This window comes from Spermophilus citellus (genome assembly GCF_964194105.1).
Source record: "Spermophilus citellus genome assembly, chromosome: 4".
Taxonomy (NCBI): Eukaryota; Metazoa; Chordata; class Mammalia; order Rodentia; family Sciuridae; genus Spermophilus; species Spermophilus citellus.
In genome coordinates this window covers 186,345,260-186,368,960 of record NC_138185.1, presented here as the reverse complement: position 1 = coordinate 186,368,960, position 23,701 = coordinate 186,345,260, and the positions used below count along the sequence as shown (strand labels likewise).

At 34.4% G+C, this 23,701-nt stretch overlaps 1 protein-coding gene across 8 annotated transcripts in view; it reads right to left on the bottom strand.

The window, feature by feature from the left end:
- Positions 1-23,701, bottom strand: part of PRKD1 (protein kinase D1) — a 335,410-nt gene that overhangs the window by 124,810 nt on the left and 186,899 nt on the right. For all 8 annotated transcript variants that reach the window (XR_014021650.1, XR_014021651.1, XM_081291749.1 and 5 more), the window contains one exon: positions 17,343-17,481. Coding sequence is in view for 6 of the 8 variants with exons in the window: in XM_081291749.1 (XP_081147875.1) it covers positions 17,343-17,481 (139 nt within the window). In the remaining 2 variants the exon portion in view is untranslated. The remainder of the gene's footprint in view (positions 1-17,342; positions 17,482-23,701) is intronic.

The following is a 23,701-nucleotide window of genomic DNA, read 5'->3' as shown; positions in this document are numbered from 1 at the left end:
GCTTGAAGGATATGGTTCTCTTTTTTAAAAATATTTTTTAATTGTCAATGGATTCTCATTGTATTTATTTATTTATATGCGGTGCTAAGAATTGAACCAAATTCTTCACACATGCTAGCAAGTGCTCTACCACTGAGCTACAACCCCAGCCCGAGAATATGGTTCTTGAACTCGCAATAGTAAGGGGTGCACATATTTGCTAGAAGGTGATACCAACGAAACTTGTTGATTCATTACATTCATTAATTTAACCTACACTTACTGTGCTTTCTAGGTGTTTAAGGTGTTTTAGACCCTGAAGATATGGCAATAAAGAAGAAAAACAATCCTCCTGCCTTCTGGAACTTATATTCTACTGTGGAAGAAAATTAAACAATAGCTACATAGATAACTTATTGTACATGTCTATTAAGCCCAGCATCACCTAACTCTTTCCTTAATTGTGTCCCAGATACAATCAAAACATTGCTAATAATTCTCACCCTCAAAGTAAATTGTATCTTCCATTTCAGGCACCTTTTAGTAATTGTGGAGCTCAACTCTCCATTCAAATATGAAGGTCATTCGCAGGCTGTTTCATGACATTAGTAACTTTCCCTAGACTCCTCAATCCAGCCTGTCTCTGTTGGCTTCCTGAATGCTGATGTACATTCCTGGACTCATTGCTTACTCATTATCTTAAGGTGACCCCTGTGATATACCTTTCAGGCTAACAGATTAATAGAACTATCAAGACCTCTCAAAAATATCTGGTACCTGATATTTCAATCTTCAATAACTTCCCATGGCTTCTGACCACAGCTCCAACTGATCATGAAAGGGAAACCTACCAACCTTACACATGAATGCTTACCTCTTATCTAAGACATAGGAGGAAGGACAACTTAATGAGATGAGCAAGCCCAGTCCCCAAATGACTTTAAGGCAAAAAAAAAATAGTTGTAAGAAATATAAACAGATCCAAGAAAAGAAGAGACTTTAAAGAACTGAATATTTGGGGATGAAGTGGGATTAGGATTATTTTGTATATCTTCGGTAGCAAAACTTAAATGAAATAAGTAATTGAGGTAATATGAGGATCTGAATACAGCAAATATTCACTTTCATGGCTGTTTTGACTTTTTTTTTCTCCAGTACCAGGGGTTGAACCCATTGGTGCTTTACCAATATTCACAAACCAGTTTAATTTTTTAAAATTTTGAGACAGAATCTCATTAAGTTGGCCAGGTTAGTCTCAAATTTGTGATCCTCCTGCTTCAGCCTCTGAAGGAACTAGCATTATAAGTGTGCACAACTATGTCTGGCATGACTATTGTTTTAAGTGCATACACATTTAAATTTTTAAACACTTAATTTCAAAATTTATGTGATTTCATGATGTTAATTAAGGTTAGTCCAAATATTTTATTCTAATTTACTAATCTCAGTAAAGAGGTTAAGCATCTTTTTAATTTGGCACATTTATCTTTTAAAAATTCAGTCTTTCACATCTTTCACAGACAAAGCTATAATCACTCCTTATACAGCAAGATCATAACACTTTTATATTTATTGCAAGATGTATTTTGTGAAACTTATTAACTTTTATTGTAGCATTAATGTGCCAACTTTCTTTATTTCAGTATGATGCTCAGAAATTTTTATTACGTAAATTCTCTGTTTATGAAAAATTCAGATGTAAAAAGAAGACCTATTCATTAGTACCTGCTTCAGAAGCAGATTAGTAATGAAGTGAAGTTGTTTCATACAAATTAGTTTATTCAGTAAATACAGTGTACATTATCATTATTACTAGTAAAGAATTAAGGAAGACATGCAATTTATTTCTCCAAATAAAGGAAAAATCTAAAAAGGTAAAATAATTATTTAATAATTTTTGCTGCCTTAATAGCAATACCTACTTAATCATTCCAGAAAAAAATCCATTTATAAAGTTAAAAATCTCACCATATAAAAAATAAATGCAAGGAGATGATTAACACAAATTTCAAGATAGCAGAAACATGGGCTGGGGTTGTGGCTCAGTGGTAGTGTGCTCATCTAGCATGTGTGACCGTACTGGGTTCGATTCTCAGCACCATATACAAATAAATAAAAATAAAGGTCCATCAACAACTAAAAAAAATCTTAAAAAAAGATAGCAGAAACAGTGTCAGGAAAGGGGCAAAGATTTTTCAGGGTTATAATATAGCTCTGATTTTTCAGTGGGATGATTGGTGTCTTGGTCAGAGAAGGAGAACAAAAAAATGAATGGATGGATAGATAGACAGATATAAATATATAAAGAGATTTAATATAAGAAATGCATTTACATGATTATGGAGGCTCAGTCCCATAATTTGTAGTCAGAAAGCTGGAGATGCAGGAGGGTCAACAGTAAACCTAGGTCCAAGTCCAAAGGCAGAAGGCTGATGTCCCAGCTTAATGACAATTGGGAAGAGACAACAAATTCTCCCTTACTCAGCTTTCTTGTTTTATTCAGGTTTTTGATGGATTGGATGATGCCCATCCACATTAAGTAAGGCAATCTGCTTTACTGGATCTAGCAATTCACACGTTCATTGCATCACTCACAGATACACCCAGAATAATGTTGAACCAAATATCTGGGCATCCCATGGCACAGTCAAGCTGACACACAAAGATAACCATCACAGTTGGTTATACTAGTATTCACTAATGTCACGGTTACTTCTTAAAGTCATGTGTGTTTTATTTATCTGTTTAGTAAGAAAAGCTAAACTCAGGAATATTAATATGACACAGCACAAGAATTTGTATAGTCAAATGAATTTAAAAAAAAACAACACAAAGACCTAAATTGGGTTTTGAATAAAGAAATGAAAAAGGAGGGGGAAAAAACCTTCCTTCTTCCTTTCAGAAGAATTTAATTTACTATACATAGGCACCCCTCCCCAAGGATTGGACCTTGTCCTCTCCATGTTAAGAATGGGCTAGCCTTAGTGTAGAAAGTGGGGAAAGGGAAAAACCGTAACTTTCCAGTGGAGAAACCTGGCGAATATCACCTTAACTAAGTGATGAAATTCAGGAATAACAGTGATATGTGGATATGATCTACCTCGATGTGATGTGATAAGAAGAGCACTTCATGTTTATATTACTCCTTCCTCAAATTCATAACCCAGGTTAATTATGAGGAAAATCATCAAATAAACCAGATTGGAGGACATTCTACAGAATATATGACCTGTGTTCCTCAAGACTGTATTTCTCAAGACAATGAAAGCACAAGAAACTATCACAGACAGGAAGTAACTAAAGAGATGTGACAGCTAAATGCAATTCAGCACTCTAGATTTGGTCCTGGGTCACTAAAAGGATGTTAATGGAAAAACTGGTGTGTTCATATCATACACCAATGTTGATTTCTTAGTTTTGACAAATGTATTATGACAATAAGATGAGAACATTAGCAAATGTGGGAGAGTTAGATTATGAACTATCTTTGCTACTTCTTTGTAAACCTAAGACTATTCTATAATACAAGTTTGTTTAAAAATGTATTAGGTTTTACTACTGACATACTACATTCATATCATTTCTGAAGGGCAGTCTCATTTCCAAGCTCGAAAAATGCATTTGTGCCATCTCACCTGTTTTGCATGTTAAGTACTCCAATACATCAAAAATAGACTTCAGTCATTAGAAATGGCAAACCAAGACCTCTGCTCAGCACTAAATGTTTTTAAAAGTATAAACCAACAAGAGTAGAGATTTACATGTGAGTTAATACTGAGATTGATGTTAACCTCAAGGGACAACAAGATGAATTTATTTGAGTCAATACATAAACATTATTCATTTGTCCTAGATAAGAAAATATAATATATTAAGAATACAGAAATCAATAAATATTTCATTAAACTTTAAAAGTAATTATTATAATAGCATGACACAAAGTGTACTGTGTTCTAAAGAGTAAAAGTGGCTAGGATTATGCTAATTAGTATAACAAAACAGACAATTTTAACTTTATAGACCTAAATCACAAAGAATTAAAGTTATACTGCAATATTAGGAAATTAAGAGAGGGACTGATAGTCACAAAGCTATTACACTAGATCTAGGTCTGGGGATATAGTTCAGTTGGTAAGTACTTGCCTCACATGCACACGGCACTGGGTTCAATGTCCAGCACCACACACACACACACACACACACACACACACACAAGAAACTAGATCTAACACAATATGATGCAATGAAAGAAGCAACTAGAACAACAGCATGATGGATTTTCCCCTTCATTAGTGGTTAGAAAGCACTCTATGCAAAAATAAAACAAGTAGATTCAAAACATCTTAACCTGGGAATATTCAAAGCCTATTGACTCCTAAAACCCAAAATTAAATTTTCCTTTCAAATTAAGATCCAAATATGAGATCTTAAATTGCCCAGCAAAGTGTGCAAATCGTGAATAAGCATTTTTAGAGTGACTATCACCTACCTGGTACTAAGCTAATTATATTGCCCTGTTTAAAACAAATTTACTGTCCCTGTTCTCATAATACTGTGAATCTTACTGAAGATGTGAGATAAATGCACATCAAGTAAAACCCATTTTACCTAGTTTGTGGTCATGTTCAATTATTACTTTTCAGGCCTTGACTCCAGAGGAATCAAATAATTTTTACAGGTCAATTTTCACATACAAAAAAATATTTTTTGAGGGTGTGAAATTCACATCTCTTGGGATCAGCATTTACACATAACCAAAGGAATTCAATTTAGAACTTTGACATATGAATATTGAAGAGTAAAGGATGAGTAAATCAATTTTAAATTATCCAACCTAAGTTTCAGGAAAAGTATGTCACTTTGAAAATAAGATACCTGTGGACAGAGTGATGCATACTGGATCTTCATTGTCATCTAATTTCTGTCATTCCTAAATAATACTATTATGGATAACAGTAAACAAGGGAAGGTTTTTGTTCAATTTTATTTTTGTTTTTTTAGTATGAAAATATTACTATGTTGCAGAAAATCTTTATTTTCCCTTTCTTTTGTTATTAGGTTGTTTTCTTACAGGGGACCAATTGCTTGGTTTCATTGAGAATTCTCTATACAGCTTTTTATGATATATGTTCTCAGGATTGGTAAGTTATAATGATCATAAACTCAAAAAACATCTGAAGAAAATAAAAATAGAATAAGATAATACCACAGTTAGCCAGAAATTTTTCGTTCTCTAGAAACTGAAAGGCTAAAATTGCTTTATAACAAATCAAAACTGATTCAAAGTCCAATTTTTATGTTAAAATGTATATAGTAAAAGAGGTATTCTGTGTATTTATGTTGACTTTAAGGCTGCAGTCAGCACTTGGTTATAGACTATACGTGTCTTGAAAATATTTTAAAATGTGGAGGTATAAGTATATTCTGGTGTAGTATTGCTCTTTTCAAATACATCTTTCTATTTTATTCCTCCACACTGGCATAATGAATAGTGCTCTTGCTGTTTAAGACTTAAAACAGCTGCATTTCTAATTTTGGCAGATTATGAGGGATTTTTATATGGGTTGCATGTTAAAAGCAAATAAGTGACATGCCAACCAGCAGAATGAGAGTGCTGGGCAGATGGTGGCATGGCAGAGATACTAAGCTGAAGTGCTATGCACCACCAATCATGGGACATCAGAAAGGGATATTTGGCAGGTTTTCAAGTGAAGCTCAATCTTTTCCCTCAAGCAAAAATAATGCATGTCCACGATGTCTTTAGACAGACACTTAGTAGACATTCTCCTACAGCCTGTGATGACTTTATTGCATAGATTTTGATAATATATATAATTTTAATTTTCCTTCCTTTCCTCCTGCAGGCTCTTCTGTCAAGTGTGTTTGTGTGTATGCATATGTGTGTGTGTGTGTGCATGTGTCTCTGTCTGAGAAAAAAAGAAAGGCAGAAAAACTGAATGTGAAAACTAAGCATATGTTAGGATTTCTCCTCCTATCACTACTACTTTCATACTGCAAGGTAATAAGTCAAAAAGAAAAAGGTATTCCAATATGTCCTCATAACCATCCACATAAAATGTCACATGAGACAATTTTGATCAATATTAAGAATTATTGATTAATCTTGAACGATACATTCCTAAAATGGCATTCTGGATGCTACCATGTAAATTTTGCCCAAATCCAGTTAGATTATTTTCCTGAGAATCATCATTAGGGAATTTAAACAAACAAACAAACAAACAAAGATTTGTTCTTCAAACACAAGTTTTTTTTATGTAATTCACATCAGCTTATGAAATGAGGATAAAGTTATATGACTGCATTTTAATAAATATTCTAGAATCTGCATGCTTAACAAATGTTGTCTTTTCTAACTTAGGTAATATTCATTGTCTATCATTGATATTTTATTATATTCTCTATTTTTGTAAACCAGCATAATTTATAATATACACTTTAGGAAAATGAGAGATAAAACAAAGAAACAAAACCATTCATAAAGTAAACTAATAGTCTATATGCCATACCAGAATGCTGTTATACTCTTCGTGACCTAATGAACCTTCTGTTCTAGGCAATATTCTAGATTTCTTTATATTGTCATCATGGTCAACCCTCAGTCTGAAGATGAGGAAACTTTGGCACAGAACATGATATAGTTTCACTAATGCCATACAGCTAGTAAATGTTGGCGAGTGGGGGGTGTTGGGGGGAAGCAGTTGAGAACTGAACTTGAAAAATTTGTTTCCTGTGTTGTGTTTTTAACCACCAAGGTATAATCTGTGTAGTACATAATGTAAAAAGATAAAGAAATAGGAAATCCTGGAGACATTGAACATTGAACGAAATACAAAGAATTTGTATATTAAAATAAGGGCAGCATTGAGTTGTACCACTATTAAAACCAACCATAAATTCAAATTTGCGTGCCCAAGTCCAGAGCAAGAGCAAAAATTATATATCATAAGAGTAAAATTATTCATTAAAAAGAGTTATTTGGGGTACTAAAGTCTGAAAAACTTTTTCTATATGGAAGTTACAAGGTAATGTAGTAGGAAATTTCTCCCATAAGATTTCTCCAACATATAACTTTGTGGCCAAGTTTTACAGGTGTCTCATTTATAGCATCACTCAATATGTCAGATCATATATCTTTTCAGTAAAAGCATTTCTGTAGGGCGTGTGTGTTTGTGTAGGTTTATAAACAATGTAATCCAGATTTGTATTTTGGGGGGTAAAATTTCATTGATCTAGTTAATCTGTCCTGTAGAACATTTTTGATAGCGAAAATGGCTTCTATTAGCTTGAAATGCAGCTAGTATGGCTGAGGAACTGAATTTTACTTTGTTTAATCTTAATTACTTTGAATGTAAATAGCCAAATGTGGTCTGTGGTAGCCACAGTGCATAGTGTGGATCTGAGGAGTACCCGATCGGCATCTGTCTCAGCCTCGTCTCACCAAGAGAATTTCATGTCTTTATAACAGATGGACAAAGTAAAAACCCAAACCTTTTCTTTCTCCAATTTAGAGCACAAAAATTTTGTGTTGTCCAGTGAGTAGAAAGTTTTTAAGATTAAAACAAAACAAAACAAAAAATCCTCGTCACTTCTTCACAGAACTGACCTAAGGAAATATCTTTTTACATGATAATACTGTTGACTAAAACATTTTCCTTATCATTGTGAGATTCTGTAACTCATCTATTTCAGTATTTCTAATATATTAAAATTTCATTTTTAACCTCAGTGTTTCATTTTGTTTTGCTTTTTTAAATTAAGCCCCAATTAATTCAGAGATTAATCTGATAAATAAGGAAGAATTAATAATGACTATGGAGCTCAGTGATAAAAGTATGTGGTCAGCATGTATGAGGCCCGGAGTTCCATCCCCAGCACCTAGGGGAAAAATTATATTTTACATGTGGTTTATAAAGCAATTCATATTTTTAAAAAGCATAAAAAACAGCTAATATTTTACTATCTTTTCTAGAAGATCTGTTAATAAGCAAAGTTCCTGTTGTATCACTGAGGACCTAACAGGGTAAGATTTTATGTACATAAGACCATAAATCTCTACCCTAGGAAGCTACACAGTGAACAGAGAAAAATCCCCCTGTTTGTGGTTTTCCTGTTGATCTGGATGACAGTTAAGATACTATCCTCAATTAACACAGTAACAGATGAAAAGAGAAGAAACTCTGATGAGAAGAGGAGAAACTTTGATTTCTGGCTGGATATCCCTTTGCCAGATGTGAAGAACAAGGCCTTAGGCTAATTCTGTGTGAACAGTGGAGCTTGACATGTTCCCTGAAAACCTCGGTATGTACATGGACAGAGATCTATGGAGATTTAGACCCTGGTTTGGGTGCACATGACTCATCTTTTCCTATAGGTCTTGCCAGCTAAGCCTTAGGCAGAGACAGCTGTTCTGCCAGATGGATAAGGCTACAGAGCTCCAATGTGGGTAGGAGAGGGAGAAAGAGCTGAAGGAAAGTCCAGCCAGCACCTCAGGGGATCATTCCTTGTTCCTCCAGATTCTGAAATGGCCACCTCTGAGCAGCACCAATGAAGCTATGGAACACAGAGGCCACAGTGAGGAAGAGACAATGACTAAGTTGATGAAGTCAAGAGAGTTAGAATTGAGGGGTACATCAAAAATGAGTGACTGCTGAAACACCATGTAAAGAAAACAAAAATACATAGGAAGAAAACAGCAATAATTGGGGAAAACTGATGAAAAGAGAAATGAATTGAGTTCTATAGCAAATGGAATTACTTAGCCATGGCCATAGGAGTTAGGTAGGAAAATAATTGTTATTTTATGAATTAGGTCTCATTTTATGTGAGAAATGCTTTGAAAGAAACTGCAATGTTTTGAAAGCAAAATTGCTTTCAAAATCATTTCTAAAAAAATGCATGCATAAGATATAAAAAATTCCATAAAAAGAAAAAAAGATTGTTTGATAATAATAATATTAATTTCACTAAGAGAGCAGGCCAAGGGGAGCCAACAATAAGTACTGAAATTCAGATCCTATAAAAGAGCAGCATCTTTAGGATATCGTGTATACAACACCAGCTTAGTCATATGTTTGCTGGTTTGTTCATATCATTAATTATTCATGCATTCAGTCCACAGATAGATATTGATTGCGTGTGATCCTAAAAATTTGGTTCTTACTTTAAGAAATATGTAATCCTGTCGGGTGGCGATGGAACGAGAGGGTTTGAATGCCTCACCTTGTAAAATGCTTTATATTTATCCTCATGAAAGATACAACTCAATCTTGGATTGGAGATACTGTTAATGATATTTTACAGATGATGGCTCAAGACTCAGAAATGAGGTGACATACTGAGCATTATGCAATAAATAAATGGCAGCTCTGAGACTCAAACCAAAGGCTTAGACTGGAAATCAACTATTTATGAAACTGAACTTGTGCGGAGATATAGCATAACAAATATAATACATATTTCTCAGTTATTATATTTGAAGAACTTACAACAGTGCCTCACACAACATAAATGTTATGTCTTTACATCACCATCGAAATCATCATTATTATCTCTGAAAGGACAACATGAAGGAAGAAATATTTTACTTTTTCAAAATTAAAAAAACAGAGAAATATAATGCAGCATAAGGCAAGCATGCATATGATTTTCATATGAAATCAAAGTATTCCAACATATTTTCCCTGTATAGTTTTCCCTAGTCTGACCTAGAAAGAATGTTCCCTCTGCCTTGACACTTATGGAAGCTTATGGGAGAAAAGATGGAGAAGCAATGCACTATTTTGCCATATATCCTTGGAGAATCCACTCTGCAGAGACAAATAACCAAAAATATTATGAAAAGAAGGAGTACTCCAAGCCCTGTATTCAGAATGAAGTAGCAGCTGTGGAAAGGTGGGCGGTCAATGAAAACAATGGCCTTTGTACTCCCTGTGTTCTCTTCTCCGTGAAAATAGTTCAGTGTGGCACAGAGAACGAAAGACTGGTTAACTTGAAAGGTAAGGATGGAAGGAGAATTAATATTAACAGTAAATAAAAGAAGTTGCCAAGGACACATGTGACATGAACCAGAAAGGAGCAAAGAGCACAGAAGTCCCCTTATCTGTGGTTTTGTTTTCTGTATATTCTGTTGCTCACAGTCCACTATGCTCCAAAAGTACTAAATGAAAATTTTCAGAAATAATCTATAAATATTAAATTGCATACCATTCTTATTAGTATGATGAAAACTCATTCCATCCTGCTCTGTCCCACTTAGGACCTGAACCTCCCTCTATCCAGCATATCCATGTTGTACATGCCATCTGTCTGTTAGTTCCTTAGTATCAGTATTGGCTATCAGATCCACTGTCAGGGTACTGCAATTGGTGTGTTCAAGTCTCATGTAGTAGCTTAATGCTGTGTCACAATGCCTCCGTCACTCAGCTCACTTTGTCTCATTATTTAGGCACTGTATCATCTCACATCACAAAATGGAAAAGTACAGTACAATAAGATATTTTAAGGGAGAAACAACATTCACATAACTTTTATTAAAGTATATAGCTGTAATTATTCTATCATTGTTGTTCATCTTTATGTCTAATTTATAAATCAAACATTATATATATATATATATATATATATATATATATATATATATATATACACAAACACACACACACACACATATATACACCTATGGTATGTATGTATGTGTGTGTGTGTGTGTGTGTGTGTGTGTGTGTATATATATGTTTGTATGTATATGGAAAAACATAGTTTATATATGGATTGATAGTGTTTCAGGCATCCACTGGGGGTCTTACAATGTATCCCTGTGGAAAAGGGGGAACCACTGAGAAGACATATAATCTTACATTTAAATTTTCCATTGTTATGAATCTACACAGATAATTGTAACTAAAGTTTGACAGGAATTGGCAATGTTCAGACTGGAATGTTTAGATGTGTAAAAATAACTACAAAGAAATATAAATTGAGAACTAAAGGACAAGTCTTTAACAACCTTAATAATTCAGTGTTCTAACATATTATTCTTGAGGTTTCCCCTTTCATTTATATTTCATAGAGAGATGAAACGTTGCCTAGCAATGCACTACATCTAAGAGAAATGGACAGAACCAAATGATGCCATATAAACCAACAATTTACACATTTTATAAAAGAAAGAAAGGCCTTGATAGAATGCTTTTATAATATATTCTTTCGTCTTATACTTTAGGTACTGCGACCAAGCAAGAGCAAAAATATGGTAACTAAGACACAATCTCTATTTTAATGAGACCTGTGAAATTATGATGGGACCCTGGCTTAGCAGTGGCATGATTTTATTTCATATTTTAGATTATAACTATGAAGAAGAGCCTTCAGGGTTTTCCTAACCTGATTGCAGTTTAAGTAGAGTAATTAAATATTTATACCTTTATGAGAAAGAGGAGGACAATGAATTTGTAATCAAAAATAATGTGAATGAATATTAAAGCTCATTGCTGTTTTTTGTTGTTCCAAATATCACCAGTGGTGCTTGGAAACCTAAATTGTCTTACTGAAGTCGAAATTCTTACAAACATGTCCTCAAGGATTTTTGTTCACCAGTTCAAGGTCAAAGGGCTAACTGCAACTGAAGTGTTGTGAAGAGTGACTGACACTTAGATTCAGGCTCTGGTACCACAAGACACTGCAGGAGGTAAAAAGTTAAATTATATTCTACAGTTTTTCAGATATCTGACTTTTCTACTTCCCCACATCCTTGTGTAAGAAACAATGTTATTTATTTAATATAAACTACTCTAAAACCTGGTTATTTTATAGGAAAAAAGATTTATTTATTCCTAATTCCTCCTTTACTGTGGCTCAAATCCTCTCTGTAAAAGGGAAGTGGCCTCTCTGTAGAGAGAGTGGACACATACTTTCAGAAAACTTAATTCCTGGTCATGACCCAGAGGAATATCTACAGTATGGACTGCTGAACCAAGACTTGACAGGTGCTCAGAGGAGACAAAAAGTCCTGTGATACAGTGAACTTGAGAAGTGATTTTGGAAGGCATTCATTCATATTAGGATGCATCAAAGCTCTAAAGACTCCAACAGGTTAAACAACATTTAGCCTTATATTTCTCAAAGTTATTAGAACAAACAATCTTCCTTTTTGTGTTATGTTTACTAACCATGAACATCACTGGGAAAGGCTGCTTAGAATGTGAGGAGGAAAGCAATCACTGTAGCTAATATTTATTACACAGTTGCTATGTGTGGAAACACTCTGAAGTGCTTTATATGCATTCATTTATTTTAATGTTTGCAACAGCCTACAATGTAGATGCAAGTGTTGTCTCCATTTCACAGATGAGGAAACTGGGACAGAATGATTAAATGTCTTGGAAAAGATAGAAATTCAAGAGTAGAGAAAGAATATGAACCCAGATGGTCTGGAGCTGGAAAACACACTCAATTACTATGCACACCACTTTACTTGCAGACAGAAAAAAAGAACCCATGTGTTATTAGCATTGTATGATCCTGTTATGGAGTATAAGCATCTTTTTTGATTAAAAGCACAAGCAAAAAAACCCCAAAGTCCAGACGTTTTGCAAGTTGTACAATATCACAGAGGAAATCAGCAGCACTACATATTGCTTGGCACCCAAGAAATCAGTTCTTCAGCCACCTCCAGGAGGTAGCTCGACCATTTGGCAAACACACTGGACAATGTAGAAGGACAAGACTTGGGCTGCAGGAAACGAAAGATCACCACTCTCAGGTGACTGTAGCTCTCCTCTTCATTTTCTCTTTCTCTTTTAACCACTATATCTGAATGGTTATTATATCTCTTTAATTTTACCTCTAAAATATGGACCTCTCTACCTTGTTTTCAGCTCTTCTGCTGCTACCTGAGAATAGGCCCATTCCACCTGTGCCTGGGTGGCAGGGCTAGATTTCTAATGAGCCTCTTGACAGTAAGAAATGAATAACTGCAAGTTATAAGACAACATAAACTATTATAAATATATAATGAAAAACAACTAAGAAAAATACGGTGCTTTTTTTGTTTTATTCTGGTTTTTGTTTTTGTTGTTTTGTTTTTTAACCAGGAATGAAAGAAAGAAAGATACAATATTTAACTTTCAGGTTCTAAAGTGGTGATTTTATTTGAGAAATCCTTGTCTATTTGCTATTTAAACACCTACAAGACACACACATAATAATAATAATAATAATGATAATAATAATAACTATTATTATTATTATTATTAGAGATAAAACCAAAACAATTTAAAAAGTTGAATCATGTAAATATATTCATGTTATTCCTTTTCTTTGCTAAAGCTGAATTATCAGGCTTTGATAAGAAATCATCAAGGGAAAGAATTCAGATAAATTCCATGAACTTTATTTTACAGTTCAGTACCATACACTTGAACTTGACTTTGGCTTTGGTAAGAGAGATTTCCATTTGCAGTGTTTTTCTTCTTCACAATATTGTGAATCCTTGGCAATAATGCTAATCCTTGGCTTAACAGACAAAGTGTGCTTGCCAGTAGTGGGAATACATGTGGTGGGGAACTTTGATACACCTATTAATTTTTTTTCTCCCTAACCCAATCCATTCATCTGTGAGTAATCTTTTTCTGGCTTACTGGGTCTAGATGTACTACTTCACACAAACCATGGTTTTCAAAAACAATGGAAAAGAATGAAATAAGCAAATTAGGCAAGAACAGCCAAGTCAGTTTTTCATTCCCAAGGCAGCTAACAAATGATGAAAGGTCTCAGCAGAATATGGCATGAGCAAGGAAAAATTCCTGATCCTGTCTGAGAGGCACAGGTATTAACTTTCCTCAGTACTTTTGTTCCCAGATTTTCTCTCATTTTTATTGTAGCCCTATGTCAGATGTTCTTGTTGTTGAAGCACTAGTTAAGTATAAAGAAAAACAGATTATGTTTATGTCAAATCACAGAGTGAAATTAAATTTATGACAGGAAAAGAAATTTGTGGTACGCAAAATTTAATAGTACAATTGCACTCTTCAAGAGGAAAAGTTCCTCAGTTTATTGTTAGGAAACAGTTCCTAGCCAAAGGCAGCAGTGGGGATGCTGGTGTTTTCTCCTCTGCTCCCCTCAAGCAGCGCAGTTTGTGGGGAGCTAATCCTTAACCACACACATTCTCAGGTCACTCTTACTACTCCATTCTTCAGGGACTGGGTCAAGAATGAAGCATAGGATCCAAGCTCCTTCACCTCACTGGCCTGAAGTATCTTAGTGTCATGTGTCTTGCCTCAAATTAGAACGCCCACTTCACAGATAACAATTTCTTGTCTGGGCCAAACAGATGAATAGCAAGGAGACTTAAACTAGAGCTTACTTTTGAGGTCATAATGTAGAACTTATATCTTTACAACAAATATTTTTATAAAATTTTGTTCATGTGATAACTTTTAATCTGATAGCAGACAGTCAAAAAAATGAACTCAAAGAAATATAAATATATTAAATATATATAAATATACAAGTTCATTAAGATATTCTATCTATGATAACAAAAGAATGGGAAGGAGAAGAAGACTGCTAAGCAATGGTAAGGTCAGGTAAAAATTGGATCTGCTTGAGACAAGTAGGCAGGGGACTGTGTGTATAACAGTTATGTGAGGCTCAGGAAAAGAAATGGTAAAACGTGGATGGTAAAGTAATTCATATTGTAGACAGATAGAGTGGACCTGCTAGAATATAAGAAGATACGATGATATAAGATGGTACCATTGATGTTGCATGGAAGAGGTATAAGACTTGCATAAAAGAGGCCACATGCTAGTGGAGAGAAAAAGGTAAAATATAGATTAAAAATATTAGAACTAGTGAATAACACATAATGAAAAGGACAGGGAGCAGGTATATGAATTTGGTAGCAATGGGCAAGATAAACAAGCTGAAATTAGAGAGGAGGGGGGCCCCCAAGAGAAAACTTTGGAACAGAAGCCTTGTTTTAGTTGAGATCAAACATGGGACAAGATTGGCAGACAACAAAAAGATATACCAAAAGTATATCGTAGACATGCATTTTGCCCACACCAGGATGCATAAAAGGGGAAAGCAAGATTCGGAGTCAGACATCAACTGTTGCCATGGTCATAAATGGAAATAAGTCTTCAAGGAAATAGTCACCTCAATGAAATGTTATTAAGAGGCTGATATAATTAGGTAGACATCTTTGGATTAGAGGGAGGATGGTACAGAAAATAACCCAAATAACACTGGGGAGTGAGAATAGGTTCATTTCATTCAACTCTTCAACCAAGAACAGAGGAAAATATGAAGGGCATGGGGGGAAAAGCTAAACATTACAATCTGAGCTAAGCATTAGAATGGGAAGGGATTAGGAGACGAGAGCTACCAATAATGGTTACAGGTATATACAAGAGACCTAAATCTGTACACATATTTTATACATACATATGCATGTGTGTGTTTATATATATGACATAGAGAACATACATATACACAGATAAACACACACATGCATATATAACAGCTGAATAATTGAAGGATTCAGAGCATTGCAGGACTGAGATTATGTGGTTCAACATGGCTACTCTAAGTGATGACAAGAAATCAGGCCAGGGAGCCCTTGCTGAGCCTGGTGCTAGGAGAGCAGGTGAAAGGAAGGATTGCTCTTAAATGCCTGTCAGCAACTGGCCAGAGAGAAAGGAGAGATGGAGTGTAAGATGGCAAAAGCAGCAAAGTATAAACACAGTGAGGTGCTTAGTTTACAAAGATGGCAGAGGAAACGCAGGACGTTGTTCCTCCTGCAGTGTGGGAACACTCCAGGGCTGTGTCAGGTCACTGTGGAGAAGAGCAGGTCTGACTCACTCCAAGTGGCAGCATGCAAATAGGCTGCCCTCCCCTACACAAACACCCCCACACAGGTTACATTCAATCTGTCTGTTACTAACATGAAGCATTTGATAATAAAGTAAAATGGGAAGAAAAATAAAGTAAAATGGAAAAGAAAAATAAATTTAGAAATATGATTTTTAAATTCTTCATGTATTTCTGGACATTGCCACAGGGAAAAAGCACTCATAAAACACATTACACTTTTTGCAAAGCAGCCTGTCTATGAGATTAATATGAATTATGGCAAGAATAGATCCAGTGCATGATTTTCCTGAATAATTTATTTCAGGCAGCCCCTAGTGTTCAGAAACAGGAAACATAGAAAACAGCATGTCTAGTCACTAATTTTGAGAGGCCAGGTGCAATAAGCAAATGTCAAAAGCACCAAAGAGAAAGAAATGTGAAAGCCCAGAACAGCAAGAAACTTCTTCAAAAAAATTAATTAAAAACCATCAAAGCTTTTGCTTTTTGGGTTTGTTGATTTAGTAAGTGGCAGCCCTATAAATAACAGGAAAATGCAAAAACATTTGTTTTAAAGGATACAAGTACACCATGAAAACGTGGCAATCCTGGGACCTCACACAATGAAAATGAAGAGAATCAACAGGGACGTAAACTGAACTGGATGGAATCAAAGCAAAATAAATAAAAACAGAGATACTTTAGAATGAGGATCAGTGCACCCAGTGCAGGCTCTGAACAACTGAAGAACTGGTGGAAATGAAGTCTAGAATCTTTTCTTTTAGTTAAAGAGACAGCAAGCAACGAAGATCAGAGGAGACAGGAGCAATAATATGATAATTCCTCAATACTGACTCTATTTTTAACAAAATACGCAATAAAATTCTGACTATAGTCATCATCTTTGCACTGGCCATCACTGTAAGGATCCCTACTGCAGCTGTTCTTTGGTGCTTTTTTTTTTTTTGGTTTGTTTTAAGTTATATAAATCCATTTTCCAACTTCTGTATCAAAAGGCACAGACCAATTACCAACTTCTATATCCTTAACAAGAACTCTAAATACAGATTGAGGGAAACAGCCATTTCTCAGGGTGAAATTAACCAGCATCACCTGTAAGACTCAACCTGACCTAACGCCTGCCCTTTGGTTTCTCCTTTGGTCTAGGCTTATCTCACAGCTACTGGACTTATGGCTTCTTAGTTATGTTGTTATTTCTTGGATATTGGGACCTTAGAGAGAGCAAGAAGTGAAGAGAAGAGATGAGACAGTTCGGGTATGGAGAAAGCCAATTCAAGGGAAATCTTTTACAGCTCTACCAAAATAATTTTGAAAGTTCATATAAAGTAAATGAAAGTAAATAGAGCCCCCAAAATCTCCCACTGGGGCCCAGTAGTTTGATATACTTTCTATGTTGCCTGGAAAACATGCCCAAAAATTCTTCACATACCAATTACTGATTTACAGACAGAGAACAGGCATCCTACCTGACAGGACCACTTCAATAAGATCACCTTCCTGGATGTCATTAGCTGTTTTCACCAGCTGAAGGATGTTTTCAGAGGTAGGGTCATGGCGAAAAAGTAGGATCTTATCGTACATTCCATAGAAACCACATTCAGGGAACTGCAAATAAAAATACCACAATAGTTGAAACATCAAAATCCTTGAAAATATTTTGTTGTAAAATAAAAACAAAATAAACAAGTGTCAGGGCACAAATACAGGCTAATTAGGATCGAGCATTTTAAAAATTCAGATGGCAGAGTTGATGGTGACAAGATTCCAAATTAGGAGAGAAGAAATCATAGGGACAATAATGACCAAGTGGCTTTCTAATTAAAGAGCAAGAAAACAGGAGAATATAAAACAAGATTCAAAGAATCTTCTCTAGTGAACTGGTTAACAAATATAATTGAGAAGAAGTGTGCATTTTATTTTTTTATTTTATTTTTTTTAGTTGTTGATAGACCTTTATTGATTTTTTTTTATTTATATGTGGTGCTGAGAATCAAACCCAGTGCCTCACACATGCTAGGCAAGTGTGCTACGTCTGAGCCCCAACCCCAGCCCCAGAAGTGTGTATTTTCATAGTCTGTAGCAGCCAATAGCATAAAAATGGGAGTCAGTTTATTACAATTCTATTACACATCACTGTGGCAATTTATTTGAAAAAAATAGTGGTTGGTCTGTTTTGACACATCCAAAAATAAGAAATGACTCAATAAATCTAAATATGTGTGTGAGGGCAAAAGGGGTATCTAGAGCTTTTGACTCAGGAGAGCAACTGAGGAGACAACCCTACTTCCCCTTCTGCTATTGCCCTTACCACATACCATTTAGTTTTCCTGCATTTTGCAAATTTAGTCTCATGAGCAGTGTGAGAGAGGGTCCATATACCCCCTCATGGAGTCTTTTCATTAAAACAAACAACAAAGGCTAATTTAGAACTTGAAAATGATTCTCTTCTTGCATATGACTCTCTCACACAATTTTTGAGAATTGTTACTTTTTATACACTGATGTTTGTAATATGGTGGGAAAAGAGAAAATGGTCTTTCTTGATTCTGAAATTGGTGATGGGTCGGGACACATCAATATATATAGATTTTCTCCTAGAGTCAGGGAGAAATATCCAGAATCTGCTACCTTCTAAAGATAAATGCAATATATTATAAATTCTTCCTTCTTTTTCTTATTCATAAAATTAGGGGCTACATTCATGTGAGCTACTTTGTATGAATTAAAAATAAATATATTCAGAACACTCCCTTGCTCTTAAGAGTCTGTGCTGATGACTAGGCTTAAAACTACTTTTGCATGTCTCTTAGCAAAGTTGACTTGCCTAAAATAAACACAACAGCTGAAATGATGTCACTGCTTCCACTGTGCTAATTAAAAAAAAATTAGCTCACTTTTTCTCAAATGTCTCCAATAATATTAGTAGAGCACAAGGAAACAAAGAAAAACTAAAATGCCATTTCTCCAATCTTAAAAATGATAGATAATTCATCTTCTATTTTAAAATCAACTTTATTGAAGAAAAATTTACATGAAATAAAATGGACATAAGATTTGATGAACATTAACACCCATGAAACAAAAATGACAATCAAACCATGAAATATTTTCATCAACCCCAAAAGTTTTACTGTCATAGATTTTACCCAGGATGTTAAACCCCAAATACAGATCCACTTTCTTTCATCACAGATTATTTTGCCTACTATAGATTCATGTAAGTCAACCCACAGTATACTCTATCTACTCTTTTCTGGCTGGTTTATTTTGCTCATTATAATAGTCTTGAGATTTATTCACACACACTGCACGGCATATCTGTCTCTTTTTATAACTTCTTAGTATTATAGTAAATGGATCTAGCGTAAGTATCCCATCACATACATATATACATCTGGTTTCTCTCAAATTTCGGGCTTCTATAAATAAAAAATGTTATAGACATTTATATGCAAGTGTTTCTGTAGCCACAGGTTCTCATTCCTTTGTGTAAGTACCTAATAGCTGCAGATTAGTGAGTATCTATGTTCATGCCAATACCACATTGCATCTATTATTATAGTTTTATGTTAAATTGAGAACTCATGTAGTGTAAATCTTCGAAATTTTTCTTTGAAGATTATTTTGGATATATATGTGCTCTGAGTTTCTTTATACATTTTATAAACATTTTGAACTTTCTAATGAAAAAAAGACCTACTGTGATTTTTTTCAGTGATGCATTCATTGATCTATAGGTGAATTTTGAAATATCTGTATTTTAACAATATATAAAGATATACCTGTCTAAAATTATTAGGTTTGCTTTAATCACACTCGTGTTATGTTGTTCTTGGTGTTTTCTAGTTTGACATATTTGTTAATTTATCTCTAAATATTTAACATTTCAACTATTGTAAATGGTGTTAAGGTATAACTAATACAATAAATTCTTTTTAGTTTGTAATTCTGTGGGTCTTGAAAAACATATGTTACAACCATATGCCATGTATATGTGTGTGCATTATATTGCATAATATGTATATTATACATACTATAGTCAAAATATAGAACAGTTCCACCACTAAAAAAATTTCACTGTGTCCTGGGAAAGGGGTCATCTACTCGCATGGCAAACTTTTCCCTAGCTCCTGGCAACCTTTTTCTGTATGCATATTTCAGCATTTACAAGGATATCAGGTAAGCATGATCATATAATTCATAAATTTGACTCTGCCCTTTTTTTCCCTTAGCCTAATAAGTTTGAGAAATGTCAATGTCACTGTATGTTACCATCAGCCCATTCAGTTTTATTGCTGAGAGTTTCATTGGATGAATTTTCAACAGTGTTTGTATCCATTTCTCAACTGAGGGATATTTGAATTAGTTCCAGTTTTTGTCTATTACAAATAAAGCTTCTACAGATGTCCATATAGAGGTTTTTGTGTGAACATAGGTTTTTATTTTTCTGGGGTGTATGGCAGGCATCTGGATATATTTAAAAGACATTGTCATGCCATGTTCAAATGACCATTCCATTTTGCATTCCACTGGAAACATATGAGGGTTCCAGTTCTGCATCCTTGACAGCACTTACTAATATCAATTGTTGCTGCTTGATAAATTTTAATAGAAATATAATGATATCGCATGGTTTTAATTTTAATTTCTCTAATGACTAATGATGTACAGCATCTTTTTATTTACTTACTTGCCACACACACATGCACATACAGTGTCTGATCAACTCTTGTCCATCTTCTAAATTGAGCAATTTACTTTCTTATTGAATTTCTAGAGCTCTTTAAATATTCTGGATGTTCACAGACCATTTCTTTGAGTTCATGGCTTATCTTTTCATTTCCTTAAGTTTTTTTTTTTTTTTTTGACGTTCTTAATTTGCATGAAGTCCAGTCCACCAAGTGTTTCTAACAAATCTTTGCATCCTAAGGTAACACAGATTTTTCTCTTGCATTTTATTCTATAAATGTTATTGGTTTGGGTTTTATGTTTAGGTCTTTAACCCACTTTGAGTACTTTTTAAAACTTTATTTATTTCTTATTTGTTCTACTTAGTTGTACATGGTAGTAGAAAGCATTTCAATTCATCGTACACAAATGGAGCACCATATTTCAATTCTCTGGTTGTAGAGATGTACCATTAATACAATCATACATGTACTAGGGTAATGATGTCCATCTCGTTCTATCCTCTTTCCTACCCCAACTCCCTTCCCTTCTCCTCCCTCAACTTTGAGGTACTTTTAGAATAGGGTAAAAATATGAATTCAAAAAACTTCATTTTTTTGGTATATTTTGGAAGACTGGATAGATTTTATGTTGTTTATTCCTTAAACATTTGGTAGAATTCTGTAGGAAAGCAATCTGGCCCTGATTTTTTTTTCTTATATAAAAGGTTGAAACTTTCATAGTCAATATCCTTAATGGATAGTTCTATACCTCAATTTCTTCTGAAAGTAAGCTTGTCGGTGTGTTTCTTTTAAGCAACAACTTCTTTCATCTAATTTGTCAATTAGAGGCATAATACTCTCATTATCCTTTTATTGACTGTAAATCTTATAATGATTTTTTTAAAATTAACATACTTATTTGTAATTTGCGTGTGCTTTAATGTGATTTGTCTACAAAAGGTTTGTGTATTGGAGACTTGATCTTCAGTGTGGCAGCAGTAAGGTAGTGTGAACTTTAAAAGATGGGGACTTAGGTCACAGGGAGAGCTGCTGTCAGAAGGAATTTTTTTATAGATAGATAGATAGAGAGAGAGAGAGAGAGAGAGAGAGAGAGAGAGAGAGAGAAAGAGAGAGTTTTTTAATATTTATTTTTCAGTTTTAAGGTGGACACAACATCTTTATTTTATTTTTATATGGTGCAGAGGATCGAACCCAGCGCCCTGCGCATGCCAGACGAGCGCATAACTGCTTGAGCCACATCCCCAGCCCCTGTCAGAAGGAATTTTAAGTTCTTACATGACAGTAAGTTCTGAAAAGAGTAAGCCAAACTCTCAATTCTCTCACTTCCTGTTTTCAGACATGATCTGGTGACTTTCACATGTGCCCCTGCAGTGCAATCTGCTATGAGGGTAATAGAGTCAAGGGGGAGGTTTCCCCAAGTCATTGCTATGCTACTCAGATTTCAAGCCTCCAAAACTGTAAATTACATAAACCTATTTTCTTTATCAAGTTACCAGCCTCAAGTATTTCATTATGGCAGTAAAAAAAATGGACAAATGCAGTGTCTTCTCTCTTTATTGCTTAGTCGGTCTGAAAGAAATTTGTCAAGGTTTTCCCAATGAACCAATTATGGCTTGCCTCAATTCTCTTATTTTTCTGTTCTCAATTACATAGATTCCTGCCCCACCTCATTGTTATTTCCTTTCTTTAGCTTGGGTTTGGTTCAATTTGTTCTTTTCTTCCTAAGTTCTTATGGTAGAAGATTGTATTATGACTTGAGATATTTGAAATTTCTTTTCTAAGTTGACCATTTAATGCAATAAATTTCCCCCTAAGTATTCCTTTGGCAGCATTCCACAAATATTGATAAATCTATGTTTTTATTTATATACAACTCAAAATATTTGCTCTTTTATATCAAAATACAACTCAAGATGGATTCAAGAATTAATTTTAAGACCTGAAACTAAAAATCACTGCCCAGAAAATGACTGCAAAATAAAGGAAGCACAAATGGAAAGGCATCAAACTAATAACAAAAGGTTGCACAGCAAAAGAAACAATCAACAGAGTAAAGACAAAATTTATAAAATAAGGAAAAAAAAATATTTGCAAACTACACATCTAGCAAGAGATTGTGTATAAGAAACTCTAACAACTCAATAGAAAGAAAACAAATTTATTTGTTTTCTATGTCCTATTTTAAAAATGGACAAATGATCTGAATTGACATTTCTCAAAAGATACAAATGGCCAACAGGTACATGAATAAAATGTTCCACATCACTAATCATAAAGGAAATGAAATTCAAAACCACTTTGTAATATCACTTCAGCCCTATCAGAATGTCATTAGAAAAAGATACTAAGTGTTAATGAGGAAGGGAAGAATAGGGAACATTGCCCTGTTTACTATCGGCAATGTAAATTAGTACAGCTACCATGGAAAACAGTATAGGGGTTTCACAAAACATGAAAAGCAGAACTATTATGATCCAGCAATTCCATTCGGTGTATACATTTGTAAAAGTTGAAATAGCGTTCTCAAAGAAATGTGTGCACCTCAGGTTCTTTTTAGAATTATTCATAATAGCCAAGATATGGAATCAAATGAAGTATTCATGAACAGATAAGTGGATAAAGAACCTGTGACATTATCTACACAACACAGCACTCTTCATGTTTAAAGTGAAATAGACCAAGTTACGCTATATACCCATGTGAATATGCCACAGTGAATTACACCTTCATGTATATCTACAAAACACCAATTAAAAACAAAACAATAAATAAATAGAAGACACCATAGAGTAGAGGAAGGGGAACAGAAGAAGAAGAAAGTGAGAGAACAAGAAAATCCTAGGAGCTGAAATGGAGCAAAGGACACTCCCTGCATGTATGAGCATGTTAAAATGAATTCCACTATTATGTTTAACTACAATTCAGTGAGAAAAACATTTGAAAAGAAATAAATCTTGTCCTTTGAAATAACAATGGATGAACCTGAAGGAAATGATGTTCAGTGATATGGAACATTTTATTCATGTATCTGTTGGCCATTTCGTATTTGCCATGTCCTTAATAATTTTCTGTTAGTTCTATATTCTTTCTGAGCCAGGCACAGAAAGCCAAATAACACGTGAGCTCACTTGTGT